General features: G+C 48.2%; 1 protein-coding gene across 1 annotated transcript in view; it reads left to right on the forward strand.

Moving 5' to 3' along the window:
• LOC115082577 (immunoglobulin superfamily DCC subclass member 4-like) overlaps positions 1-26,481 on the forward strand; it is a 39,496-nt gene extending 13,015 nt beyond the window's left edge. Inside the window, exons 2-7 of the mRNA XM_029586795.1 lie at positions 12,260-12,574; positions 15,463-15,604; positions 15,712-15,845; positions 21,854-21,988; positions 23,477-23,631; positions 26,389-26,481. Of these exons, the coding sequence (XP_029442655.1) occupies positions 12,260-12,574; positions 15,463-15,604; positions 15,712-15,845; positions 21,854-21,988; positions 23,477-23,631; positions 26,389-26,481 (974 nt within the window). The remainder of the gene's footprint in view (positions 1-12,259; positions 12,575-15,462; positions 15,605-15,711; positions 15,846-21,853; positions 21,989-23,476; positions 23,632-26,388) is intronic.
• Positions 26,482-27,224: the final 743 nt, after the last annotated feature.

The raw sequence follows: 27,224 nt of genomic DNA on the forward strand, positions 1-27,224 counted from the left end.
ACCCCTCTATTCTATCCCCTCTCATAAGGAAGCCATTGCACCCCCTTTATCATAGTTGGTGTTCTCTGTAATTTTCTGCATCTTTTATGCGATTTGTGAATATGCTAATTTAGGCTGTGAGCAACAGGGTCTGGCACCACGCTCGCAGCTACTTAGAGCCAGCATTTTATTAATATCCTTGTACCAGTGAGGGCTGCTCTTTCCCCTATGAGAGAAAGCAACAAAGTAAACTGAGGCTGCACGCCAAACAGTTATTTAAGTGGTGTTTTCACTCTTGGTGGTGCTCTGTGTATAATTCGGATTATTCAAAGGGCTCTCGGGGGTGCTCTGTGTATAATTCGGATTATTCAAAGGGCTCTCGGGGGTGCTCTGTGTATAATTCGGATTATTCAAAGGACTCTCGGGGGTGCTCTGTGTATAATTCGGATTATTCAAAGGGCTCTCGGGGGTGCTCTATGCTCTGTATATAATTCGGATTATTCAAAGGGCTCTCAGGGGTGCTCTATGCTCGGGTTATTGAATGGGCATCACATTCTTGGTCAGTGAGATTTTAAAGGGTCTTCAACGAGTTCAAAGAATCTCTCAACACATAGGTTTGCGATTAGCCAGGTTCCTCTGAGGATGTTCATTCATATCTCTCTCATCTTTTCATTCAGCCAACATTAGATTTAGTCGTTAGCTGATTTCATTACACAGCCTTTATGGCACATGAGCAATTTCTAAATTAGCATCATAAACCGAAGCACTGAAGGAAGCCAAGGTTGGCATTTACATAGCATTTCTCAGGTAGCGCATCTTTTGTGCTGACGCGTCATTACACAGCATCTGTTCTGACAGAGGTGCCAGCCTCCCAGCTGGCTCCAGGCTGCACTCTTCTCCCCCCACCCCCAGGATCAGCATCGCAGACCCACATAAAGCAGCAGCAGATCTACAGCGCCGATTATCCAAGGGACAGGCTGGTTCTATCCCTAGTGCATCTCGGGTCTTCTACTTCTGCCTTTTGTAGAAACACTGGACCTACAAGTCCAGTTCTGGCGCAGCCTGTGACCTGGATCTTATTGGTCATCCCCCTCAACTTTGAATTCCTGGAGCACATTAAGCTCCAAAATATAGAAGAAAAGAGCTTTCATTTTCCATCTTCTGACAGCAGCCGAGTCTGACACTAAATACTTCATTCTGAAAATTGTATAAAGCTAACCTGCGAGTCAGGACATGAGACTCTGTTCCCATAAAGGCCATCATGTCCAGATATTCAGAAGGGGCAGCCAAATTGTGAAGGGGAAAACCGAATCTTGACATTGAACAACTAATGCGGCATGTGGGACCAAGCAGGCACGGCTTGGTTTGGTTACAATGTGCCCGAATCTCGTTGCATCGTTTCAGAGAGGTGGAGTGACACTGTTGTCCCTTACAAGTAGTGCTTGGGGCATGGTCAGCCTGCAACACCAGTGCTAATGAAGGGCAAGATGCCGAAAATGCTTGCCCACACTACATCACTGAAAAACCCACCAAACAGGGCCAGGACCAGTTGTTTCTGCATCCCCCCTCCCCTACATACACATGTGCACACACATACTCTCACATGCAGACGTGCATGCACTCGCAGATGCATTCTCACACACGTTCTCTCACACACACACAACACTCTGCTATTGTGCTGCTGCTCCTCTGCTCACTCGGTGAGTGCTGCCCCTGCCGCAGTACTGCCACATTATGTACCTTTCGTGCTTGCTGCCAGCCCTCCCGTAGCCTGCAGCAGCCCCTTCCCACACGATGCCACAGCCAGTGCATAAAGCTCACAAAGCAGCAGTCGGCCACCCTGTGCTACCAGAATCTTCACATGCAGAGCACAGACAGACCCCCACCAATTACAGAAGTACAAATAGAAACTTGCAGACAAAAAGTGAACTGGAAACTGCAACAAGTCCAACTGTATTATGTAGTGCAACAATAAAAAAGAATCAGCACCATAAAACACCAAATAAAATCAAGAAATATAATTATAAAACCATACTAATAAAAATAATAAATTCCAAGATAGCCAGAGAATAGGATTTCAAATAATGAAAAAACGTGAGTGAAGTGTTGCTTTTTGCACTTAGTCATATATGTAAGCCCCCGCGGTATCTCCAACTTTTGAACCTCCTGCAGAAGCCAATAGGCGAAACATGGCCATGTTGGGGGATGCGTTTGCTTGCAACCACCTTTAGAAACTTTATTTCATTTGAACTATTCTGCATGTTGCTAATCTATTTGTGACAAGTTACGGGCTGCCTGATCTAGAGAGAAACGCTGACGCTCCTTGTAATATATCACAAGGGACAGCTGCCCTGTTTGCCGCCACCCTAGCCTCAGCACTGTCTCCAAAGCACGTTTTCACCCTGGCTCCATAGGATATAATTGTGAAGATCAAATGCAGACTGACACTGAATATGCAAGACCAGTACAAACCTGTCAGTCCTCAGTGTGGCCCACAATAATGAGTAATCTCTGTATATCTAGTTGGCTACATTTAGTTATGTTCCGAAAACCATATTGTGTTACCTTTTTGGGTCAGAATAGTTTTACAGGAGCTGCCTCTCCTGGAGACACAGGGGCCTCCTGATCCCAGCTGGTCCCATCCTCAGGACTCTCCCTGGCCGGCAGGGTTCTGCCCACAGAGCTCTCTCTCCCTCTGTGGGATGTAAGGTGGACCAGACATCCAGACTGGTCCTGCACAGGTTTAAAGGGGAAAACGGGGGGACTCTGCCACATACCGCTTAAAGAAAAAATACTTTCTCCAATGTATTTTAAATCTGTTACTCATTAGCTTCATGAAGTGTCCCCTAGTCCTTGTACTATCTGAAAAAGTAAATATCTGTTCCACCCTACTCCACGTTTTTATAAACTTCCGAGCTGAAGAGCCCTAACCTGCTCAGCCTTTCTTCCTAAGGGAGCCGTTCCTGTTGTGAGTGCGGTCTCTTGCACGAGAGAGTGAGCCTTGGGCTACGGCACAACCCCAGGGCAAGACTCCAAGGTACGCACCGTGGGTAGGTGAGACACATCCGAGCATGGGCTGGACAGACTTGGAGACTTTGAACACTTGGACTTCCGTTGTACTTGTATGCACAGGAGTGAGACCCAGCAACACAATGCTGGTCTCTGGGTAGCCCTCTGGCCACTCAAACTCTTTTGGACCTGCCGCTTGGGAGCAGCTAGTGTGTCAGCACAGATGGAGGTCGAGGACGGAAGATGACTCTGGGACAAGGACATGACAAAGGCATTGGGGACAAGGAACTCTGGTTCAGGTGCAGATAGAGCCCTGTGCCACAGCGTGCCCTGCACAGCCTGTGAGCTGGTCGCAGACCACGCCGAATGTGGAGCAGAACCTGGGCTTGACTCTTAGACATGGACAGACACTAGAACAAGGCCCTCCAAAGACCTGGAATATGATTCAAGAACGCAGAACCAGGAGTGGGACCCGACGTTTAAAAGCAAGGACCTTCCGGAGATCAGCAGACTTAAAGGTGGGCCTTGTGCCATGAGGCACCCTACACAACCCACTCGTGATGCCTGGAGGAGTGGATGAGGATGAAGGCTGGAAGCAGCACGAGGAAACGAAGACTACAACATCAGAGGATCCAAGAAATATAGGCCCGTCACAGGAGCACCCTCATAAGGCACAAGTAATTTTTTTTGTTTTGAGGGAACACCACTGGCCACTGTCAGAGACAGGATGCTGGGCTCCATGAACCTTGGTCTTAGTCAACATGGCATGTTCTTGTCTAGAGATATAGATTGACACATGTTTTGAAAAGCATGAACACAAATTAGACCTTGACCGCTCTGCCCCACTGGTGAGCTTGTTCCATTTAAAAGGTCTCAATGGCCAATTGTAGCCAACATCCATCAGCCCCTCACCCAGCCACGGCAGCGGACTCTGTGCCACCGAGGCCTGTCATCCTGTACTTGAGGAGGCCACAGGAGTATTGGAGTGAGGGCAAAATGCCATGGGGTCAGATCATTCTGCACCTTCACCTCTTGCAGGTGGTGGCAAGGGTTGATGGGGCCTTTGCATATAATCCATCCTTTCAGGAGATTGCAGCGATGTGTTCACATCTTCATGTCTGATTCCTATTTTTATGTCTTTCAGAGAGATCTGAGCCTCCAGGACTCTGTTTTTGTTTGGCGCAGGGTGGCTGGTGTCAGCCCCTCTGGCTGTGCAGGAAGTGCGGCATTTACTTTCTTGCTTACAGTTCTGGGGTTGGGAATGCTGCTCCTCTTCTCTTCTCTTCTCTTCCTTTCCCCATTGTGATTTCAATCCTAGGTGTACTTGGGCGTTGTGATTGCTCTTTGTCTTTTATAAAGTCATCTTTTCTTGGCAGGGAATTAGTACGTTCATCCTTGACTTTGGAGCTGACTTCCATTGCTGTGCTTTCTGAATGAATTTATTGTATGTTTCAGCTGATGTATTGTTGCTCCTCTGTCACTGAGCATTTTATTTTACAATGTCTGACGCTTACTGTACGTTATCAGAGTTGCATTTACATTGCATGGCTTTGTTATTTGGTTACTTAGGAAGTGTGTTAGGAAGGTAATCATTGTCTGTTACTGTCTTCTACCATTCCATAATATTGATATGTTCATCATCAAATTCTACAAAGAGCTAACGGAGATGAATTATTTTTAACTATATTTTTTTTTTTACAAATGATTTTTATGTTTCTCCTCACAACCCTATATTTTTCTGGCTAGAAGAGGAGACACTGGAGGCAACTCAACCAGCCAAGACACCCAGAGAGGGAACCTCCAGTTCCAGTGGGCACATCCGAAAGAATGAAAATGCAAACATTTTGTTTTGATTAATCTCAATAAATATTGTGCAGTTGATTCTCTGATAGGCCGGGTGGAACATACGCGTGCAGGATTCTGGTTGCATGTGTATTGTGTGTGGTAACAGTTACTACAGTGTTTCTCAGCCTTTTCAAACCAAAGGCGCACCTGCAAACATGAAGATGACTCGTGGCCAAAGGAAGAGTTCTGAAAATCCCAGCAAGTCTCTCTTCCAAATTTTAAAACACAGAGAGGGGATGGAGACACAGCTGAACTCATCACAAGGGACTAGGAGAAGGGAGGTGGGGGTGGTGTGCTCAGCTCCTTACCGTGGCTGCCAGAGTTCCTCCCTTCCTCCCAACACTCAGTAAGTCACAGCCAGTGCTCGGTGCACACTCAGCCTGGGGAGAAGACCAAGGCTGAGTTCAATGCGTGGGCTGCAGAAAGTGGGTATCTGCTCTCTGTGCCCTACAAGCTGCCCGTGCATTACTGCGGGGCGCATGCTGTAGCCAGGAAGAGGCAGCGAGCGTAATGATCCCTACTCGCAGAAAGGAGCTCTTACAACAAAAGCCATCGCTAGGGTCTCTTCTTGCTTCAAGGTGCTGAGAGCACAGCCCAGATGTTGCGTCGGGCAGTGGTGACTTTGTGGCATGCGGAGTTCCTGTTTGCGTGTGAGACGGGATGTGAGGGTGAGGTGTGCATGAGAGGGGAGGGGTGAGCCCTACTGACTCTCTTTAAAAGCAGGGGTTATCGAGCTCTGAAACTTGACTATGCCATTGGTAGAATAAAAGAAAACAAGGCAGCAGAGCTCCTCTGATTTTCTGTAGAGAGAGAGAACGTAAAAAGGATCTTTTTACCTCCAATAGTAAACAGTGGGAGCCTGTGTGGCTGAAAGTGAAGCCCGGGGTTAGGGCTATTCCTGCTTCGGAGCACGTTCAGCCCCTAGGCCCTCAGATTTGCTGCCGCAGTCTCCTCTGTTTTCAGCTCTTGCAATCTGAGGACACGCTCGGCAGTGGCTGGCAGGGTGTAAGAGTAAGGACATGATTCACAATAGGTGCACCGAGAGATACCCATAGCAACTGCAAGCAAGTTTGTAATGTGATGAGCTTGTAAAGGTTACCGATGCCTGCCTCTTGGTAAGAGGAGGCAGAATCTTATTTCACACTGCAGGCCTGGGGAGTGATATGAGCACAGCTGAAGGTTCCTTGCCGTTGGGATCACAGAGTTTCTGGAAGCTGGGGACTTGCAGGGCTTTACTCCTGAATGTGTCTCCCTCGGTGAGGAACGTTCCTCCTCCAGCCGCGTCATTCACAGAATTAACTGTTAGGAACGTGGACCCTCGAGTCGGCCGAGACGGATGGAGATGCACTGAGGGGACTCACAGTGGACGTCGCAGGCGGGAGGCGGCGCTGAGAAGACGACCCTGGAAGGCTTCACCCTTGGAAGCCCGCGGTCCCCCCCAGGAGGAGCCCGTGAGGGACCCGAGCCGCTGGGACTTAGGCGAGGCCCCCTGGTGGGCGAAGAACCGGATACCTGAGGATGAAGAGCAGCCAGAAGCCGGGCCCTTTCACGGCTCTTTTCTGCCTTCCGCCCCCTGTGCAGAAACTGTAACTAAAGCTGTGTAGCAAGCTAACGTCGCAGCACTCCTGCATTCATCCACCAGGAGAGAGAATTTCATTAAATTCCCCCCGTTTTTGGTCTGAGAGCTTGCATTTCCGGGGTTTGGCGCGTTTTGCTGAAAACTCTTCCCTCTGCAATGGTTGTGAGTCGAGGAGGGAGGTTTTAAGAGCCAGCGGCCGCCGTCGCGGTGGAGCAGGAGGTGCCCCCCCTCACCCAGGGCGATGCTCCCTGGCTGCTGTCGCGTCTGGAAGATTTCCTTTGGCTGCAGCTCCAGGAGGTGCATGGTGCCAGATCTGGGTGGGTGAGGAGGCGGGCTGGCCTGGCTCCAGCCTGCAGCAGCTGCTCTCGAGGAAAGCCCTCTTCCTGCCAAGACTGGCAAGGTGAGGTCAGCTCTGGAAGTGTCTCAGGCCAGCAAGCCGGCTGCACTTTGCTCTCTCTCTCTTGGGGCATTTATTGACGTGTGCTGCGGGGCTCTCACTCACTGGCGTGCGCCCATGGCCTGCCCTGCCCTCGGGCATCACACAGAGCGGCAGAGAGTTCCAGGAGAGAGACCTGATTTTGAACTTGCATCCAGTCCTTAGTGCAATTTATCATTCCTGACTGGAGCCGCTGACATCAACTCCTGCAGGTCCCAGGGTGTCAGAAACCCAGGACTGGCCGACAGTCGCTCTCCTGGAATTGGCTACCTTGGCAGCTTTGGTTACATACGGGGGATTTTTTTTTTGTTTTGTTTTTTCTTTTTACTTTTCTTTTGGCAATGAAAGCAGAAGAATGGATTTGTTACCCAGAATAGAAAACGGACTTTTAATGTAAAATCTCTTTGGAAAGTATATAATGAGATTGCAAGGTACTTGGTGGCCTGGTGGCTTGTTTCTGGCACCTGAGCTGAATGAAAGCTTCTAAAGGGGAGATGGTGACATTTCCTGGCATCATTAACGAATAACCTGGGCCTTCCAATTCCTAGTCCTATTAGATATAATTATTATTGTGCACGTGAAAGATCTGCTTAAATGAAGGACATTTTAATGGAGAAAGAATGCTATTTGAAATTGCCCGATACTAATCCCCTCTTCCATGCCTGGCCAGAGCCTGCGTTGATGGAGAGTCTGGGATAGGGGCCGAGCAGGGAGCCGTGTGACTCCAGTCCAAGGTTGATAAACTCACTCTACAGACGGGCACTGATTTTTGCCTTGAAAATGCTGCCTCGGGTGTGGGAGCTGGAGATGAAGAGTCGCTGCTGCCAGCCTGGCTAGTCGGGGATCGGAGGTTTGCTGGCAGGAACTGGGCTTCAGCTCCTCCTTCACAACAAGACTTAGAAAATAATCCAGAAACATATTTGCTAATAAGCCTAAGGTTGTTTAAACGTTTTGTTTTATTTAAGCCTGTAGGATCAGAAATTCTGTCTGGTTTATAGACCGTGTGCCTGCGTTAGAAAAAAGATGAGTTATTTGCGAACCAAAAATATATCCAATGAGCCTTTGTATTGATCAAAAAAGCAAACTGAGGGGACTATTTATTTCAGTCCGTGCACAATTAAGCTGTGGAATTTGTTGCTAGAGGAAGGGCTCAAGGCTAATGGTACAGCTGGGTTTAAAAAAAAAAAAAAGATGTGGATGAGTTCCATTAACATTGGCCATCTCCTACCCCGGGAGTGAGGACCATTGGGATCTCCCAGTACTTCCTGGAGATCCGGACAGGATGCTGGGCTGAATGGATCTGTAGTCTGATCCTGCATGGCACCAAGGCTCCATTCAGCCCAGCATGCTAGCCCTGACAGGGGCCAGTCTGCATGTCTGGGATGTACCTACAGGGGAGATCCATTCCCAGGGTAATATACAGAGAGAAGAAATGGACAGAGATTTCATGGAGGATATTCACAAAATTGCTATGAAAGAGGATGTGCTATGCTAGGGGGTTTCAATCCGCCAGATGTTGACTGGGACATCCCGGCTGTGGTGTCTTCATGAAGCCGGGAGATCCTGCATTCTCTGCAGGGAGAACTCTTCTATCAAGTGGTAACAGAAACCACATGGGAGGGGGAGATGCTGGACCTGGTGCTTACCGACAGGGACAGTATCTCTGATGTTGTAATGGATGATCCAGTGTGGCTCGGTATTAGGACGCACGAGTTGAAGATTCATTCTAAGGCGAGAGTCCTAGACTTCAGCAAAACTAATTTTATTAAAATGGGGGAGCATCTCAAGGAGTCATTAGCTGGGTAGGAAAACCTAAGGGAACTAGAAGGTGATATCATAAGAGCAAGAAATCTTTTTGCTAGGAATGTAAAGGGAAGAGGAAAAAGAGGCCGTTATGGTTTTCTAAAGAAGTAACTGAAAAGGTTTGCGTTCATAGACTACAAGAGATCACAGAAAGAGGAAGGCAGGCGCAATATCTGGGAAAGCAGTCAGGAATGCGAAAATTCAAATAGAAGAAAAAATATCAAATAGGGTAAATGGGGGGGGACAAGACTTTTATTTTAACTACGTTGGTAATAGAAGGAAGTACAAAAGTAGCTTTGTGAGACTCAGAGGGGAAGGGGAGGAATATGTGGAAGGGCCCGGAGCAGGACCACATAAAACAAACAAAATTAGAAGTGGGGTAAACCTCAATCGATTTTCAGAGCAGTGTGTTCATGAGGAGGTGACTAAACTTAAAGTAGATAACATAGCAGGGTACATCCAAGGGTACTAAGGGAACTCAGAGATGTCCTGGCAGCTCCGCTGGTGACCTTTCCAATGCTTCCTTAGAGTCGGCAGTAGTTCCGGAGGACCGGAGATGGGCAGATGTGGTTCTTCTTCATGAAAGTGGAAGGAAGGAGGAGGCTGGGGACTACAGGCCACTTAGTCTGACTTCTCTGGTGAGCAAATTAATGGAATCGCTGCTAAAACAGAGGATACTGCAGTTTCTGGAATCCAATAGATCCGAGGCATCAGGGTTTTAGCAGAGGTGGATCTTGTCAAACAAATCTGATCAATTTCTTTGACTGGATGACCAAAGAGTTAGATCGGGGTGAGCATAAGATGTAGTGCGCTTGGATTTCAGTAAGGTCTTTGACACAGTTCTGCAGAGGCGACTTATAAATAAATTGAGTGTCCTTGGTGTGGGCCTTAGAGTGAGTGAGTGGGTTAGAAACTGGATGAGTGGGAGGCGACAAAGAGTAGTGATAAACAGAGTTCACTCTAAGAAAAGGTGTTACTAGCAATGTTCCTCAGAGATTGGTCCACGGACCGGTTCTTTTCAACATTTTTGTGAGTCATATAATAGAAGGGTTGTTGGGAAAGGTTTGACTTTTTGTCAATGATACCAAAATATGTAACAAGATAGACAGCCAGGAAGGACTGGAGAACATGAAGAGGGATCTAGCTAAGCTTAAGGCACAGTCTATGGTCTGGCAGCTAAGATTTAATGTAAAGTAATGCATTTGGGATGCAAAAACCTGAGAGCTACAGTATTGAAGGTGAAATTTTTCTAAGCACAAAGGATCTGGGGGGTGATTCTGATGATCTTAAGGTGGCCAAACAGGTGGATAAAGCAATGGTAAAAGCCAGAGAGATGCTTGGCTGCATGGGGAGAGGACTGGTCAGCAGAATAGGGAGGTGATATTGCCCCTGTATAGGACCCTGGTGAGACCTCACTGGGAATACTGAGTACAGTTCTGGAGACCCCCACCTTCACAAGGATATAAACAGGATGGAGTCGGACCAGAGGGAGGCTACTAAAATGGGCAGCGGTCTTCCTTCTAAAGTATAGGGGGAGAGACTTAAAGACCTAAACATGTACACCCTGGAGGGAAGGGGAGATTTATTTATTTATTAAGTTTTATATACCGTCGTTCAGTTTTGCCATCACAACGGTTTACAAAGTTTCGATGTTTAACAGACTGTTCAAAAGATTCGTGCGAGTGTTAACATAGTTATTGTGGACGTTATAAAAGTAGTTCGGATATTGAGCTATACATGTTATATTACGTGCTTACATTGGTTCCACATGGTTACAAATGTCAGGTAGAGAGGGAAGTAATAATAGTCATTGGGTGTTTTGGTAGGCTTTGGTGAACATCCATGTTTTTAGTTCTTTTTTGAAGGTTTTTAAATTTTGTTGTGCTCTAAGTTCGGTTGGGAGGGTGTTCTAGAGTTTGGGACTTCCTAGGGAAATGGCTCTTTTCCGAGTTGAGGTAAGTTGTTTGGATCGAGTAGGAGGAATTTTTAAGAGACCTTTGTTAGTTGATCGGAGGTTTCAGTTTGGTGAGAGTAGTTTTATTGCTGCACTTAACCAGTTTGTTTGCTTTTTATATATTATTTTGTGTAATATGGATAGAATTTTGTAGTCTATTCGGAATTTTATTGGGAGCTAGTGTAGTGATATAAGTGTTCGTGTTTTTTGTTTCCAGTGAGTATTCTGGCGGCTGTATTCTGAAGGATTTGGCGTGGTCGGATGGTGGTGAGAGGTAAGTTGAATAGCAGGGAGTTGCAGTAGTCCAGGTTGGAGAAGATAAGTAGTTGAAGGACTGTTCTGAAGTTGTTCTGGGAGAGGAAAGGTTTTGGTCGTCTTAGGGTTATGAGTTTGTGATATCCGTCTTTTTATTTTAGCAGTGATGTGTTTCTTGAAGGATAGTTCATTGTCAATTATGACTCCTAGGTTGCGGGCATGATATGGAGATATGAGAGAGACATTCAAATATCTCAAAGGTTTCCATGCACAGGGGGTGAGCCTTTTTCAATGGAAAGAAGGCTCTAGAGCGAGGGGTCATGAGATGAGGGTGAAAGGGGGCAGACTCAGGAGTGATCTTAGGAAATATTTCTTTATAGAGAGGGTGGAGGTGGTCAAGACAAAAACAGAATCTGAATTTAGAAAAGCCTGGGATAAACACAGGGGATCTCTGAGGGAGTGCTGGCAATTTTATTTACTTATAAAATGTTATAACCTGCTCATCCAAAACTCTCGGTGAGGAACAGATTGAGATACATAATTCCATAATCATAAACAAACAAAAAGAATATACATAATCATGCCCAAACTACGTCCACCCTATCCCAAAAACCATGGCCAGCATCAATCGTGCCAGAGCCAAAAGCCAAGGTGAAAAGATACATCTTAAGTTGTTTCCTAAATCTCACAAGGTCAGTTTCTTTTTTTAGAGAATCAGGAAGTTCATTCTAGAGACACAGTCCTGGCACCCCATACATACAGTCTCTCGGAGATTTTAATCTGTGTTAGATGGCAATCACTAATCAGCATCTCCCTGCACGACGGATGGGAACGGCCTGTAATGGAAGAACACCCAGGTGAATAGCTTTAAAAACCAGACCGAAATTTGAAACCTAATCCGCCAAAAAATTGGGAACCAATGCAAATTGCTTAAAACAGGAGAGATTTGTACTTGTAAAGTACAGGCCGCCAAATTTTGAATTCGCCGTAATGCTTTCATGGTCAGTTTTGGCAGGACGAAAAATAAAGCATTGCACTAATCTAAGAATGACAGCACCAGCGCCTGAGTTACTGAGGAAATTGTCCGCTTGCAAAAAAAAAAGTTTTTAGACCATAAGAGCTGGAGCTTAAAAACTGAGGTTTGAACTAGAGATTGAATTGTAAAGGTAAATTTGTTGGGCAGATAGGCCACACGGTCTTTGTACTGCCGTCATGTTTCCGAGGTCTTGGAAATTCTCAGAATAAAAACGCTGTAAGACGAGTCCTCCGTTTGTATAATTTTCTGCTGATGGCACCAGTAACTTAAACCTGAAACCTCCCGGTGGTGAACGTCTCGCAGAAGTTGACTGATTCCTTTCCATTCCAGAGTCTACCCTGAGCCTTTGCTTTTGTCTTGCAGGAAAGATGACGTCGCTGGAGCTGAGCTGTAGTGCTGGCCCAGGGCAAGCAGTCCTGGAGCCCAACCATGCCCTGATGCTGGACTGTAGCCTGGGAGTCGCTGACCAACCCAGAAACATCACCTGGAGGAAGGATGGGGCACTCCTGGTGGAGCAGGAGCACCTTCGCATGCTCCCCAACGGCTCCCTCATCATTACCCAGTCACGGCAGGACAACGAGCAGGTGGAGATGCCAGGCAGCCAAGGGAGCTATTCCTGCACCTCCCACACTGCTCTGGGTGCTGTGAGGAGCAGGACGGTCCTGGTCAGACCTGCAGGTGAGCTCCAATGTGATCAGAGCCAAAACGTAGACGAATGTACCCAAGCTGTATGGGCTCAGTGCTCCGGGGAAGGCTACCAGCATCAACTAAAGTGGTAAAATTGGTGCCTTTTCAGGGTCATCGGTGCAGCATGCCATCCTTGTCAGTGTTATGCATGCAGTGTGCACGCTTTTTGGATGTTATCAGTGCAGTGTGTGAAGCTTTGCTAAACTGATGTCTTTACACTGCACAGTCAGTGTTAACTCCAGGTACCCCTGCTTGTCGCTGCTAAGTTACATGTTTCAGGACTCCCTGAATTAACCCTGGCCAGACAGGAGTAGATTTCTCCTGGAGCTTGGGGACGGCACTGAGGGACACAGACTTGGTCTGATGCCAGGGCTCGGGGGAAGTACTGGGCGCTCTCATGCAGACCCAACTTTGATTCCTGGACGGGGCTTCTGCTCCGCAGGCCTGCTGGGGCTGAGGATACCGCAGAGACCCTGGGTTGGGTGAGGGAAGGGGGATCCCAGCCAAAATGGCCACACACAGAGTTCTGGAGGGAGCAGTCGGTTGCTTTCTGTACTCCGTATCTTGAGATTCAGCGAGGATAGCTGCTGGTATGAATTTAATTTTCGGTTAAAGGAGAGCTGCTTGCTGGCCCAGTTTCCAGGCACATGCTTTGTGAAGGATGATTCATGCCAGGCCGCTGTGAGGGGCACACTGAGTTTTGGTGCGTCTGCTGTTTGGGGGGTTCTTGGTTCATAGTTTCTTTGACATGCTGATATCTGACTCCAGCAAGCTTCATCTTGTTAGAAACAGTGCAGAAGAGTTATTACAACCAAAAACCAATCACGTGTCCCTGCACTCTGTGCTCTGATTAAAAGTGCTCCAACTAATTACAAGATTGGAAAAATAAGTGAGGATGTCATTAAGTCAAAACCTTTTCTCCGACAATGGGATGAGTGGTCAGCATTCTTTCCGTGAATGCTCCTGCTGGCATGCGTCATAATTCTGCTGGGATTAAGATACAAAATAAAATAAACTGCTGACCTTAAGAAAGATCCTCGGCAAGGCTCAGTTGAACACATGCACAGACCCGCAGCAAATAGGCAGAGCTCAGCCGGCAGTGCAAACCAGGACTGAGCCATCAACTGCTGGAGCCGAGGCCTAAACTCTACTGCAGCACAAGGCAGACAGTGGTGAGGGAGCCTGCAATATGTGGTCGTTAATTGCTAATAGACCTCTGTAGCATGAGACATTGTCTATAGCCTTTCAGCACTCTGTTTCATTAAGGGAGGTGGCTGTTGAAAGGGGGGGGGGGGAGGGGAATACGTTCCGCCACCCTAAAATGTATCCATCCTAATGACAGAACTGCTGCTGGATTCAAGATATGATCCCTTTCATATCATGTGCTTCCTGAATGCAAGCCTGAGGGATGACTGTAGCCTTTAACAATGGGATTGATCAACCACAAGGGTTTTATAGTTAAGAGGCGTTTTAGGACATTGCAAAACTGGGAGACTGGGCATGCAAATGGCAAATGAAATTTAGCATGGACAAGAGCAAAGTGATGCACTTAGGGAAGAGAAACCCAAATTATACCTGCACATTAGGAGTCACCACTCAGGAAAAAGATGTAGGGTCAACATTGAAAATACGTTGAAATCTTCTGCTCAGCGTGCAGCAGCAGCAGCCAAAAAAAGCAAAAAGAATGCTAGGAATTATTAGGAAAGGAATGGAGAATAAACAGAGAACATCATAACGCCTCTGTATCGCTCCATGGTGCGACCTCTTCTTGAGTGTTGTGTGCAATTCTGGTGACCACCTCCCAAATACAACAGAATTAGAAAAGGTACAGAGAAGGGTGACCAAGATGATAAAGGGGCTGGATTGATTCCCCTATGAGGATAGGCTGAAGAGGTTAGGACTCTTCAGCTGGGAGAAGAAACAGCTGAAGGGAGATATGATAGAGGGCTATAAAATAATGAATGGAATGGGTAAACACAAATCAATTGTTTACTCTTTCAAAAACTACAAAGACTAAGGAGCATGCAATGAAGTTAATTACTAGTTGATACATTTAAGACAAATAGAAGAAAATATTTTTTTACTCAATGCATAATTAAACTCTAGAATTCATTGCTGGAGGATGTGGTGAAAGATGCGTTTTAAAAACAGGTTTACACCAGTTCTTGGAAGGAGAGTCTGTAAATCATTGTTAGGGTGGACTTTGGGAAATCCTTTCCTCATTCCTGGGATAAGCAGCTTGGAATCTATAAACCTTCTGGAATGCTGCCAGGTACTTGTGGCCTGGATTGGCCACTGTTGGAAACAGGATACCGGGCTTGATGGACCCTCGGTCTGACCCAGTGTGGCAAGTCTTATGTTTTTATGTTAATCACCTGGAGGGTAGAGCACTAAGGCGAGCACACTGCACTGATAACACTGATAAGGGGCTGACTTCTCCATGGAGAGTGCACTGCACTGATAATGCTGAAATGAGCTGTGCATGAGGGGTGTTCTCCTACACAAACACACATGATTACGGTCTGCAGACCACACACAGACATACATATGTGCAGTTACAGCATGCAGCACACAAGCATACACACAGATACACACACACACAGGATTACAGACTGCAGACCACACACAATTACAGACATACACATGTGTGGTTACAGCATGCAGCACACACACGCACACACACACACACACACGATTACAGCATGCAGCACACAAGCACACACACACACAAGATTACAGCTTGCAGCACACAAGCATACACACACACACACACACACACACGATTACAGCTTGCAGCATGCACTTGCAGGTACAGTCTGCAGCAGCTTACACATCTGTTATGGTGTTTTTTAAGGTGGGTCTCCTCTCTTCTGCTGTAGTTCTGTCCCAGTTCCTGCAGCATCCGGAGCCTCAGAGTGCGACTGAGAATCGGACAGTTCGTTTCCAGTGTAGAATCGAGGGATTGCCAGCTCCCAGCATCACCTGGGAAAGGAACCGAAAAGCTGTCCCTGTGGAGCCAAGGTGACTGTATCCTGCCCGGCCATAAGATACTGTCCCCGCGCGCCCAAGCTGGCTGTATCCTGCTCGTCCCTGTGTTAACAGCTGCCTTTCCCCCTCTGACCCAGCAGATTCCTGGTGTTTCCCAATGGCGTGCTGCAGATTGGAAATGTGCAGGAGGACGACGCAGGATCTTACCGCTGCCTTGCAGCTAATGCCGTGCATGCCCGGCACAGCAACGAGGCTCGTCTCACTGTGATAAAAGGTAGGGCCAGGAAGCAGGTACCACTGGAGAGGTTCACCCTCTCTCTAACATTCTTCTCTTTTCTAGAACATTCTCTTCTCTTTGGCACGTGCTTGCTCTCTCTGGAGGCCTCTCCTGTCCTCTTTCTTACATAGATACTCCATGCCCATGCAGTTCAGAAAGATGTATGCAGCCACCTCTGGGATAGATTCCCCAGGGACCGGTGTGGCAGCTCTGGAGGGGGGGAGGGGAATGGAGCATTGCTGCTGGGTTAGACTGGTGCAGTATCAGGTTATCGGATCCTAGGATCGGGCTTAACCAGAGCCCTTTCACAAGTCTCCAAGACTTTCCAGAGCTGGGAAGGACTTCCTGGGCAATTTGATGCTTGTGGTGCAGCAGGAGACCATTGTGTGCCCTCTCTCTCTCTCTGTCTTGCAAAGGTTTTGCAGGACTTAATGTGAGCCTGCACGCTCTCGTAGGGTCCCGGCAAGCTCCAAGTCAGAAGAGCCAGGCTGAGCCAGTCCTGGTTTTACTCCATTGCATGAATGGACTTGGGGTGGTCAACAATCTGTGTTCCTATATGCAATGGGATAAAACCAGAACTGGCACAGGCTGGTCCTTTTAACCTGGAACTCAATGCAGGAGGGTGAGAGGATGGGCAGGCAGGATTGTGGTGCCCCAACATAACCACAGACTTCCAGAGAAAATCTTTCTGTTTTAAACAAGGCTGGATTTTAATACTAAAGACTGCAGTTTGGACTGATCAGGTTCTCATGTCGTATTAAAGCCCCTGGATTGCTATTTCCACTTCGTTATGAGGCATTTCAGGCTTAGATGGTAATTTTAAAACAAACGCACGTGCGCCCATAGATGCACGTATCGGCAAGCGAAGAAGGATCCATCTGATGAAAATAGGATAAAACATAAGCATTGTCAAGTTAAGTGTAAAACATTGATAAGACAGGCGAAGAGAGAATTTGAAATGAAGTTGGCCATAGAGGCAAAAACTCATAATAAAAACTTTTTAAAATATATCCGAAGCAAGAAACCTGTGAGGGAATCGGTTGGACCATTAGATGACAGAGGGGTTAAAGGGGCTCTTAGGGAAGATAAGGCCATTGTAGAAAGACTAAATGGATTCTTTGCTTCTGTGTTTACTAATGAGGATGTTGGGGAGATACCAGTTCCAGAGATGGTTTTCAGGGGTAATGAGTCAGATGAACTGAATGAAATCACTGTGAACCTGGAAGATGTAGTAGGCCAGATTGACAAACTAAAGAGTAGCAAATCACCTGGACCAGATGGTATGCATCCTAGGGTACTGAAGGAACTCAAAAATGAAATTACTGATCTATTAGTTAAAATTTGTAACCTATCATTAAAATCATCCGTTGTACCTGAAGACTGGAGGATGGCCAATGTAACCCCAATACTTAAAAAGGGTTCCAGGGGCGATCTGGGCAACTATAGACCAGTGAGCCTGACTTCAGTGCCTGGAAAAATAGTGGAAACTATTCTCAAGATCAAAATCGTAGCGCATATAGAAAGACATGGTTTAATGGGACACAGTCAACATAGATTTACCCAAGGGAAGTCTTGCCTAACAAATCTGCTTCAGTTTTTTGAAGGGGTTAATAAACATGTGGATAAAGGTGAACCGGTAGATGTAGTGTATTTGGATTTTCAGAAGGCATTTGACAAAGTCCCTCATGAGAGGCTTCTAAGAAAACTAAAAAGTCATGGGATAGGAGGCGATGTCCTTTCGTGGATTACAAACTGGTTAAAAGACAGGAAACAGAGAGTAGGATTAAATGGTCAATTTTCTAAGTGGAAAAGGGTAAACAGTGGAGTGCCTCAGGGATCTGTACTTGGATCGGTGCTTTTCAATATATATATAAATGATCTGGAAACGAGTGAGGTTATCAAATTTGCGGATGATACAAAATTATTCAGAGTAGTTAAATTACAAGCGGATTGTGATACATTACAGGAGGGCCTTGCAAGACTGGAGGATTGGGCATCCAAATGGCAGATGAAATTTAATGTGGACAAGTGCAAGGTGATGCATATAGGGAAAAATAACCCCAACTTCTGTAACATTACCCCAATGCGACTATAAACCATCTTCAGACACTCGGGAGGGGCAGCAGAAGAGGCAGTGCCCACCCTGCCTCCTACCTTACCTACCTTTGCTGCATCCCGGCCTGTCCGTTCTCCTCTGGTGGCTGCGGTATTGGACTCTGCTCTTAGCATGCATGATCCAAACTGGATGAAAACAAAGTGATCCTTTTCTGCTGACGTCTTCTGAGTCTCTGGGAGCGTTTGGTCTTGATTGATTTTATTGCTCCTCTGGCTTTTCTTGTCCCCCCTAGAGCAGTGTGGGGCACTGGCAGAGCCTGGGAGGTGAAGTGCCTGCTTGGGAAGCTGTTGCCTTCCCTGGTTTCATGGCCACACTGCCTTGGGAACAACAAATAAATGCTATAAGGAGAGCTCAGCAGAAGGGCACAGGGGATGCTATAAATTCTGAATTTGCCACCAGCATGCGGCTGGAAGATATGAAAGGATGCAGAGGGAGGGAAATCTGGGACACAGGTCTCCAGGGCTGAGCATCTTAAGCATGGATGGCGCACATTATGCTATCTGTCACCAGCGCCCATAATTTATTTATGCAAATTAAATCTTGTACAGAAGCTTGTTTGGTGTCAGTTTCACTTCTGGACAACCGCTCTCCTGTGAGCTCTGGGTGACTAATTGCTTTCCAGTGAGTTTTACTTTCAGTGCTCCGTAAGCAGCTCATGTTCTCCGGCTTTAAAAGCCCCCTGCACTGTTACTGCCGCCATGCGGCGGAGGAGCCGGCCCCTGGCTGATGACATCACAGGTTTCCAACAATGATGTCATCAGTATGCGACCAGACTGGAGCTGCATGAGATTTGTAGAACCAAAGATCAAGAAACAAGCTGCAGGGGACAGCTCGTTATTGGCCCAACTTCTTATGGGTGTGATTAGCTTTAGAGAGTTATACTCGGGAAAGAAAGGCTTGGGTGTTCTCATTTAATCAAGGGGGTTAAATGTAGCACAAGTTTTATTCTGTGAGCTGCTTTTAGTAATAAGCGAATCGTGCACTGAGATGCGGTGTGCATGTGATGCTTCGGTTGTGAGATGCTGTGAATAAGGGGCGTCAAGGTGGGTCCTAATGCAATCCTGTGTAGGGTTGAGTAATTGTTACACAGAACCAAATTCCCCCAGGGCAGAGTTTTCATCTGAAGAATCTCCAGAGGGCTTTTAATTTTGTTGCTTTTTTTTATGCCTCTGTAGGAAGGACATCTTGTCGCAGACAGTAAATGATTGACACCCAGGAGCACTGAACAGCAGAGGCAGGCACCGAGAGATGGGGGGGGGGTCCCTTCCTTTGACGGGACAGCTGCCTGTGTGGCGCTGAAAGGAGCTGACGCTGTGCAGCCGCTCCTTCCAGGATACCTGATAGGTTTATGAAAGTCCCTGTCTCAGAAGCTGACAGTTCTGGTTTCCAGCTGTGGCACCTTCAGGGACTTAGCGAAGGTCACAAAGGCTGTTGGGGTCCCCAGCTATGGGCACAGTACTAGTTTATACTGTGACATTGGTGGCTGCGGTGGGGTTGGAATCTGGATCTGCTGCTGCACAGCTCTGTGATCTGAACACAAGTCACACAATGACACTGGAGGTGGAACTGGAGCATGTGTCTGTCTGCTGGTGTCCAGGCCCTGGCACAGCACTAGGTCACACTGAGAGATTGATGGCAAAGGTGGGATTAGAACCTGGATCCCTTGGCTTCCCAGTGCTGGGATATCCTTTATCCTTGCTTTGCAGTCAGTGTGATTCTGTTTTCCAGCTCATTAATCTGACTTCTGTGTAATAATATTTCCCTTAGGAAATTGCAAGCTTTTACTAAAAGCTTCCTGGCATCTGAGTAACAGGCTTGCTTGATGACTGCGGGGTCCCCTCTTTTTCCCTGGTCTCCCCGGCAGACGACTGTTGGCTCATCCGATCTACCCTGGGCTTACGATTTACACTGCTCCAGCTCCCAGCTGCCCGTGTGGCTGCCTGCAGGATGTCGCTAGAGGAGCGTGGAAGTTCCAGTAGTTAATCCAACCACTATTTCTCTCCCCACTCTCCATATCTGTCTCTCAGACTGAGCCCCTTTGCTGTGGAAACTGATACCTGTCCTTGACTGATTTAGGGCTTTGCTTGTTTTCTTCCTGAGCTGCCCTTTAACCCCTTCCTGAGTAACAGCTGCAGAGTCAAGTTACTGGAGCTTCAGGCCCTGCAGTTCCCTCCTAGGGTGCTAGGGTGATTTTTGTTTCATTTGCTTGCTTTTCTTGACTTGGCAGTTCCCTTCTGCTTGCAGCTCAGTCAGACCTGGGGCTGGGGTCTGGCACCTGGGGATTGCTTGCACTATTTTATCTCCCCCTCCAGCCGCTGCAGTGACAGCCGGGAGCCACACACCAGGCTGCTTCCAAACCTTGCAGTTATGGGCTCTGAATTCCCCCAGCCCACTCAGGAATCGTGGGGATTGCCAACCGGCTAGTGTTTGGCCGGCCTGGCTGATTTCCATTCCATTAGGCAGGCAAGCGGCTGGCCCAAGCTTGAAAGCAGCCAATGTGAGTGCCGGGTTTCTGCAGGCTGCTGTCTTCCACACCCGCTGAAACGGTCTCCTCATCCGCCATGGAGCCTTTCTTGTTCAATCAGGGGCTGGTCGGAGGTGCTTGATGTATGGCTCCTCTGCTCCCCAGCCCCGTGCTGGCCACGCCGCCTGACTTCCATATTGAAAGGCATGGTTTAGGGGTGGGGAAGGCAGCACTGACGATTTTATAAGCTGCTGCTGCCAGAGGTCCGTGGGGAGGGGAGATAGGGGGGTGGACGCAGGTGGCTGGCTCTTCTGGCTTTGAAAGCTGACAATAGTGTCCATGTGGCACCGGAGCAGCCTCATGAGAAGTCGTTGGGCAGATCAGAGGAGGGGGCGCTGGGTGTCTGGAATTTCGGCATTCTAAGGTAAATGCTCCTTATGGTGCCACCTGGCACAGATGAGTGCTGCTCTCATCTTTGGCTCTCTAGTGCTATCTAGTGGAGAATGTGAACACTGCGGCTTTATATATCCTATTAGTCTTGGACCATTCGGATGGATGCTGGGGTACTATGGGATCAAAGGGAATTCTGGGTGGTGGAGTATATCAGCAGCAGCCTTTGGTGTGCAGGCTGTCTCCTATATTTGTAAGGTTTAATATTGTTTCAGCAAACACTGGGTTTTCTGTGGCTGACTGACCCAGTAACGTGGAGTTTCCACTTATTTATTTAATTTGAGTTCTAGTCTGCTTTTTCCCTAAAGAGTATCTGAGAGCAGGCCACGCTGTGATGCGCTGCTGGCTACGGCGACTCCCCTCTCCTGCCCAGCGCTAAGTCTTATCCCAGTCTACTAGAGCAGTGAAAGTATTTGTGGGTTTCAAAAAGGAGTGGTCCAGAGGGACAGCCCTAGATGTTCCCACCTCCCACATCCGGGAGTGAGCAGCCTGGATGGGAATTTCCTGTTTGGAATCCGCTGGGCTGCATGGGCTGGAATTCAGCCCAGTAGCACTTATACACCTTTTAAATGAAGTCAACTCCTGCAGGCGATTAAAAAAACCAAGCTCCTGCTGACTTTCTCACCTTCCAGTCACTCAGTTCTGTGGGGAGTCGGCTAGGCCAGGTTCTGACACCCCTTCCGTGATGGGATCCTGGCAGACAGCAGCAACTGAAGAAAGTCAGATTATTGCCGTTATTGGCTTTGAGATAAACCAAAATGACTTGTAGGTTTTTAGTGTCCATGAAGGGTTTCAGCAAGAAAGTCTGTTTCAAAAGAAAACCTTCAGCACCAGCTTAAAGGCTCCTTGACGGGGCTATGCAGGTACCCTGGCAGGAACTACAGGTCCCAGCATGCAATGGGTGGCCGCCTGGTACAGCAGGGGGCCCTGTACTGCTTGCTATAACTCAACCTGATTACGTGACTTCTTCTGCAGGGTCTCAGCCCGTCACTAAGGACGTTACCATTGTTGCTGCTCCCCAGAACACGACAGTGGTGGCCGGTCAGAGCGCAGTCCTGGAGTGCGTGGCAGCAGCGAATCCCACCCCCTTGGTCTCCTGGATACGGCAGGGTAAGGAGCCGCGCCCCCCCCCAAGGTCTCTGGGTTACGGTAGACTAAGAATTAAAGGTTGCCACCTGACCCGAGTCAACCCTGAGAGGCTGATCCAGTTCTGGATTTGGCCCATTGCAGAGGCAGGGCTGCAAGCCCAGAAATGAAATGAGACAAAATCTATCCTGAATGAGCCTATCGGGGTCATGGGGCAACCCTAGGTAAGTGAAACTTCTCCTGGGGATGTTATTTATCTCCTTATGCTGTGCGATATGGTGAGATGGAAAGGATAGGGGTTGCCTGGGGATGGTCTTTATTCCCTGCACCATGTGATAGAAGAGATAGCAATGCCTGGGGATGGCCTTTGTACCCTAAATGAGGGGTATGCAATTCTAGCCCCATGAATATTCATGAGGTATATTTGCATATGCTACCTCCATTGTATGCAAAAATATCTTATGCATGTTCATTGTGGATGCCCCGAAAACCAGAACTGTTTGTGGTACACCAGGACAGGAGTTGCCTGCGCCTGTCCTATACCATGTGATACAGTAGGAAGGAATAGAAATGCCTGGAGATAGTGTGCATTCCCTGCACCGTGTGATACAATGAAATGGAAGGGATGGAGATGTGGGTGGATGATCTCTCTTCCCTGCACCATGTGATACAATGAGATGGAAGGGATGGAGATGTGTGTGGATGATCTCTCTTCCCTGCACCGTGTGATACAATGAGATGGAAGGGATGGATATGTGGGTGGATGATCTCTCTTCCCTGCACCATGTGATACAATGAGATGGAAGGGATGGAGATGTGTGTGGATGATCTCTCTTCCCTGCACCGTGTGATACAATGAGATGGAAGGGATGAGATGTGTGTGGATGATCTCTCTTCCCTGCACCATGTGATACAATGAGATGGAAGGGATGGATGTGTGGGTGGATGATCTCTCTTCCCTGCACCGTGTGATACAATGAGATGGAAGGGATGGATGTGTGGGTGGATGATCTCTCTTCCCTGCACCGTGTGATACAATGAGATGGAAAGGATGGATATGCGTAGGGATGATTTCTTTTCCCTGCACCGTGTGATACAATGAGTTGGAAAGGATGGATATGTGGGTGGATGATCTCTCTTCTCTGCACCGTGTAATACAATGAGATGAAAGGGATGGAGATACCCGGAGATGATCTCTCTTCCCTGCACCATGAGATGGAATGGATGGAGATGCGTGGGGATGATTTCTTTTCCCTGCACCGTGTGATATGAGATGGAAAGGATGGATATGTGGGTGGATGATCTCTCTTCCCTGCAGCATGTGATACAATGAGATAGAAGGAATGGAGATGCCTGCAGGTGATCTCTCTTCCCTGCACCGTGTGATACAATGAGATGAAAGGGATGGAGATACCCGGAGATGATCTCTCCCTGCACCGTGTGATACAATGAGAGAGAATCTCTTGTCTCTCACCCCCGTCTTTGCTTCCCATTTTTTTCTCTGTCCTATAGATGGTGAACCTATCTCCATGGATGTGATTGTTCTTGGGGAAGCAAACCTGCTGATCCCTGACACTCAGCCCCATCACTCCGGGGTCTATGTTTGCCGAGCCAATAAACCCGCACCCGATACTTTGTCACAGCAGAAGCCGAGCTGCGAGTTCTTGGTGAGTAGAAAGCTCAGCTCCCGGTCATCATCATCTTTAATACTCCATGCATCTAGACAGGAGACTGGGATTTTATTCCTGGCTTGGGCTCTTAAGAACATCATAAGTGCCATACTGGGTCTGACCAAGGGTCCATCGAGCCCAGCATTCTGTCTCTGACAGTGGCCAATCCATGTCCTGGTGCCCGCTCCCAGGGATGAGCAGTGCTTTCTCCTAGGACAAGCTGGATGGTCGCCCTCGCATATGGGTAACTGGCACACTGAGCATGCCCAGCGTGCCCACACGCCCATGCGGGGTCTCTCTTCAGTTCTTTCTTTTCCGTGGAGCTATCGTCTCGTGGAGGTGGAGCTTGTGCTTCTTTTCTCTCAGGAAACTTATTAAAAGTGAGTTTTTCACTTTTTTTCTTCCTGCGCTGGGTCTCTCTCTGGTTCCCACTTCTTTCTTGGTCGGTGAGTATTTTTTCGTGCTTCTCCCGTACCCGCCGGTCCGTGGTGAGCCTCATGGCGGCCTCGGCCTTCCATCAGTGCCCCCGGACTATGTCCCTGACGGATCCACATGAAGTGTGCATCCTCTGCCTGGGGCATTGCACGATGTTTGGGGCTGCGAATTGTGCGCTCAAATGACCCCAAAAGGCCATCGGGCCAGGTTGGCCAAGATGGAGAAGGTTTTTGGTTCAGGAAAATCCTAATCCTCCACTTCGGCATCGATGTCATCGACATCTAAGGACTGAGGGGAACCATTCGTCCTCGATCCCTCAAGGACCACTCCTCCCCTGAGTCTTGCGGGGGGAACCAGCCCTCCGGGGATCGCCCAGTCTCAGTTTCCTCCAAGTCACGGACATCAGGATAGTCTTCCTCTGCGCCGGGGAAGGACCAGGCTGAGCCCCATGGGAGGTCTCAGAAGCACTGTCACCAGTCCCCGTCTGCACGTGGGGCCGGGCTCGGGCTGGCTACTGCGCTTGTTGCCTTACCCCCTGAAGCAGCCATCTTCCCTCGATGCCAGTGGCCCGAGGCCATCCACACCAGTTCTGGTGCCGGACGTCGATCCTCCTCGGGGGCTCCGACTTGTCGTCTTCTCTCCCCTCGCCCTTTCATCGGAGGCTTTTGATTGAGGCGGAGTTTGGAACGTCTGGTGCACCTGGTGGTGGAGATCTGCGAGGCTGCGACGTGGCATTCTCTCCATATCTTGGAAGGAAAGGGACGGCCATCGTGATAGCAGATTTGGCCAGTCTGTCCTCAGAAATCTTTTTCAGCTGTGAATCCAACTCTTCCTACCCATGGCCCTATTTTGGGTTCAGTCTGTTCCCGATGTTACCAACAGCCACCTCTGTTGCTTGTGCCTAGTTTGGTGTCTCTGGGTCCCATTGGTCTCTGGTCTAGCCTGCAGCTAGGGATTCACCCACTTGTGAGGACTACCATCCTTCTTGTCCTAGGAGAAAGTGAAGTTGCTTACCTGTAACAGGTGTTCTCCTAGGACAGCAGGATGTTAGTCCTCAGGAAACCCACCCACCACCCTGCAGAGTGGGGTTCTCCTGGTTTGTTGTCTTATTTTTTTCGTGATCTACTTAAGAGACTGAAGAGAGACCCTGCGTGGACGCGTGGTTTAGCGGCATAAGTTTTTCCCTGCCGGGCTCCATCGGATGATGTCACCCACGTGTGGAGAACTAACATCCTGCTGTCCTAGGAGAACACCTGTTACAGGTAAGCAACTTCGCTTGATCACATCCTCTGACAATACTTCCTCTAATTTGTTTTAAATCTGCTGCCTGTAGTTTCATGGAGCATCCCCTAGTTTCTTGTACTGTCTAAGAGAATAAATATGTGTTCCACCCCCTCAGGAATTTACAAACCTCTATCATATCCCCTCTCAGTTGTCTTATCTTCAGGCTGACGAGTCCACACTTGTCCAGCTTTCTCATAAGGGGGGGTGAGTGGAGAAAGAGCCGGTGTAGGGCCAGGCCAGCAGTCCGGTGTACAGGGCTTTCACCCTCATTATGGGTAAAAGTGAGCATTTTATTGGCAGTGTCCGTAACAGAATCCACCAGACCAGTGCATCTCTTTGACATTTTGAGCCCTGCCCCTGCTTTCAGCCAACGATGGGGCCAAAATATGACAGTTGATCACCCCCTCCCACCAGAGCCAAACCTGCCCTGGCATTTCATGTCTTAGGTACATTCTCTTCCAATAAACCAGCTTTATGACAAACCCAATTGTACGTCCCTGACGGCTTTGTTTTGAAGCCTCAAGATCCCTTTTCACAGCAAAATTCACTTTCACAAAAGTCATTTATTTATTTATTTAAATGTTTATTTGTTAGGCTTTGATATACCGTTGTTTAGACTAGCCGTCCCATCGGTTTACAAACATTTCAAACATATACAAATCCCAGTAAAAATAATCTAAACAAAAATTAAATGTGATAATAGAACACAAGTAATGATAAAACATAAAAAGCATAATGTAAATCTATGGTCTTAGAACAATTATAAATCAATTAAAAAAGTACAAATTAAATAAAACAGTCTGTAATAAAAACATAGAAAGCGTATGCAAATCTATGTGCCTGAGTCTAATCCCAGCTCTGCCACTCCCTTCGGTGTGATTCTGCCAGGTCACTTTATCTGCCTCCGTCTGTCCAGCTTTAAATCGAGTGCTGTAATGCGCTGCAGGCTTTCCACCCCAGACGTGGCTGTTCAGCTGAAAGGTGCTGTGGGAATGATCTTGCTGTGTTTCTTTCAGCTCCTCCATTCATCCCCAGTACCCTGAGACCGATCTCCCGCACCAGAGCCAGCCACGGCCCGGTTTGTCTGTAGGGCGGAAGGCGAGCCGGCCCCCAGCGTCTCGTGGCTGAGAAATGGTATTTAACCCCTCAGCCGCCAACGGCCGCGTGAAGATCCAGCCCAGCGGCAGCTTGGTAATGAACAGGATTGGGTTGGAGGATGCTGGCTACTACCAGTGCCTGGCGGGAGAGCAGCCTGGGTACGGCGTGTGCCACGGCCAGACTCTCCGTCATCGTCCGGGAAGGCTTGCCAGTGCCCCACAGCACGTGGCTGCCGTTCCCCCTCGCCAGCAGCAGCGTTGCCGTGGGTCCTGGCAGCGCCCAGGAGCAGAACAGCGAGCAGATCATTGGATTCTCTCTCCATTACCAGAAAGCTGCCGGTGCGTGGCAGGGTGGGGAGCCTGCTGGGACCCCATACAAGAACTGTACTCAGGGCCTCTCTGTCTCCTCAGCCAATCAGAGCGCAGGGATGATGAGCTGCAGCGTGTAGACTTGGGTATGCAAATCCCTGGGCTCTGATTAGATTAAAATGGCATGGCGGCTTCCAATGCCTGCAGAAACTGAAATTTATATGCAAATCTCTGTATTCTGATTAGCGAGGAGCATAAATAGCTCAGACCTTGGCTATAACTGACTGGGGATTTTACATTAATTGCAATCATTATCTGCATGGGGCTGTGCTGGAGGTGAGCACAGAGACCCGGGTGCGAATCCCTGAGCCAGCAAGAGCTGGTATGCAGCCCCTGGTGTGTGTGTAGGGGGGGGGGGGGGGGGGGAGTCCAGTGATGTTTGCAGTGGTGACCCCAATTGATAAG

Source organism: Rhinatrema bivittatum, unplaced genomic scaffold (assembly GCF_901001135.1).
Source record: "Rhinatrema bivittatum unplaced genomic scaffold, aRhiBiv1.1, whole genome shotgun sequence".
NCBI lineage: Eukaryota > Metazoa > Chordata > Amphibia > Gymnophiona > Rhinatrematidae > Rhinatrema > Rhinatrema bivittatum.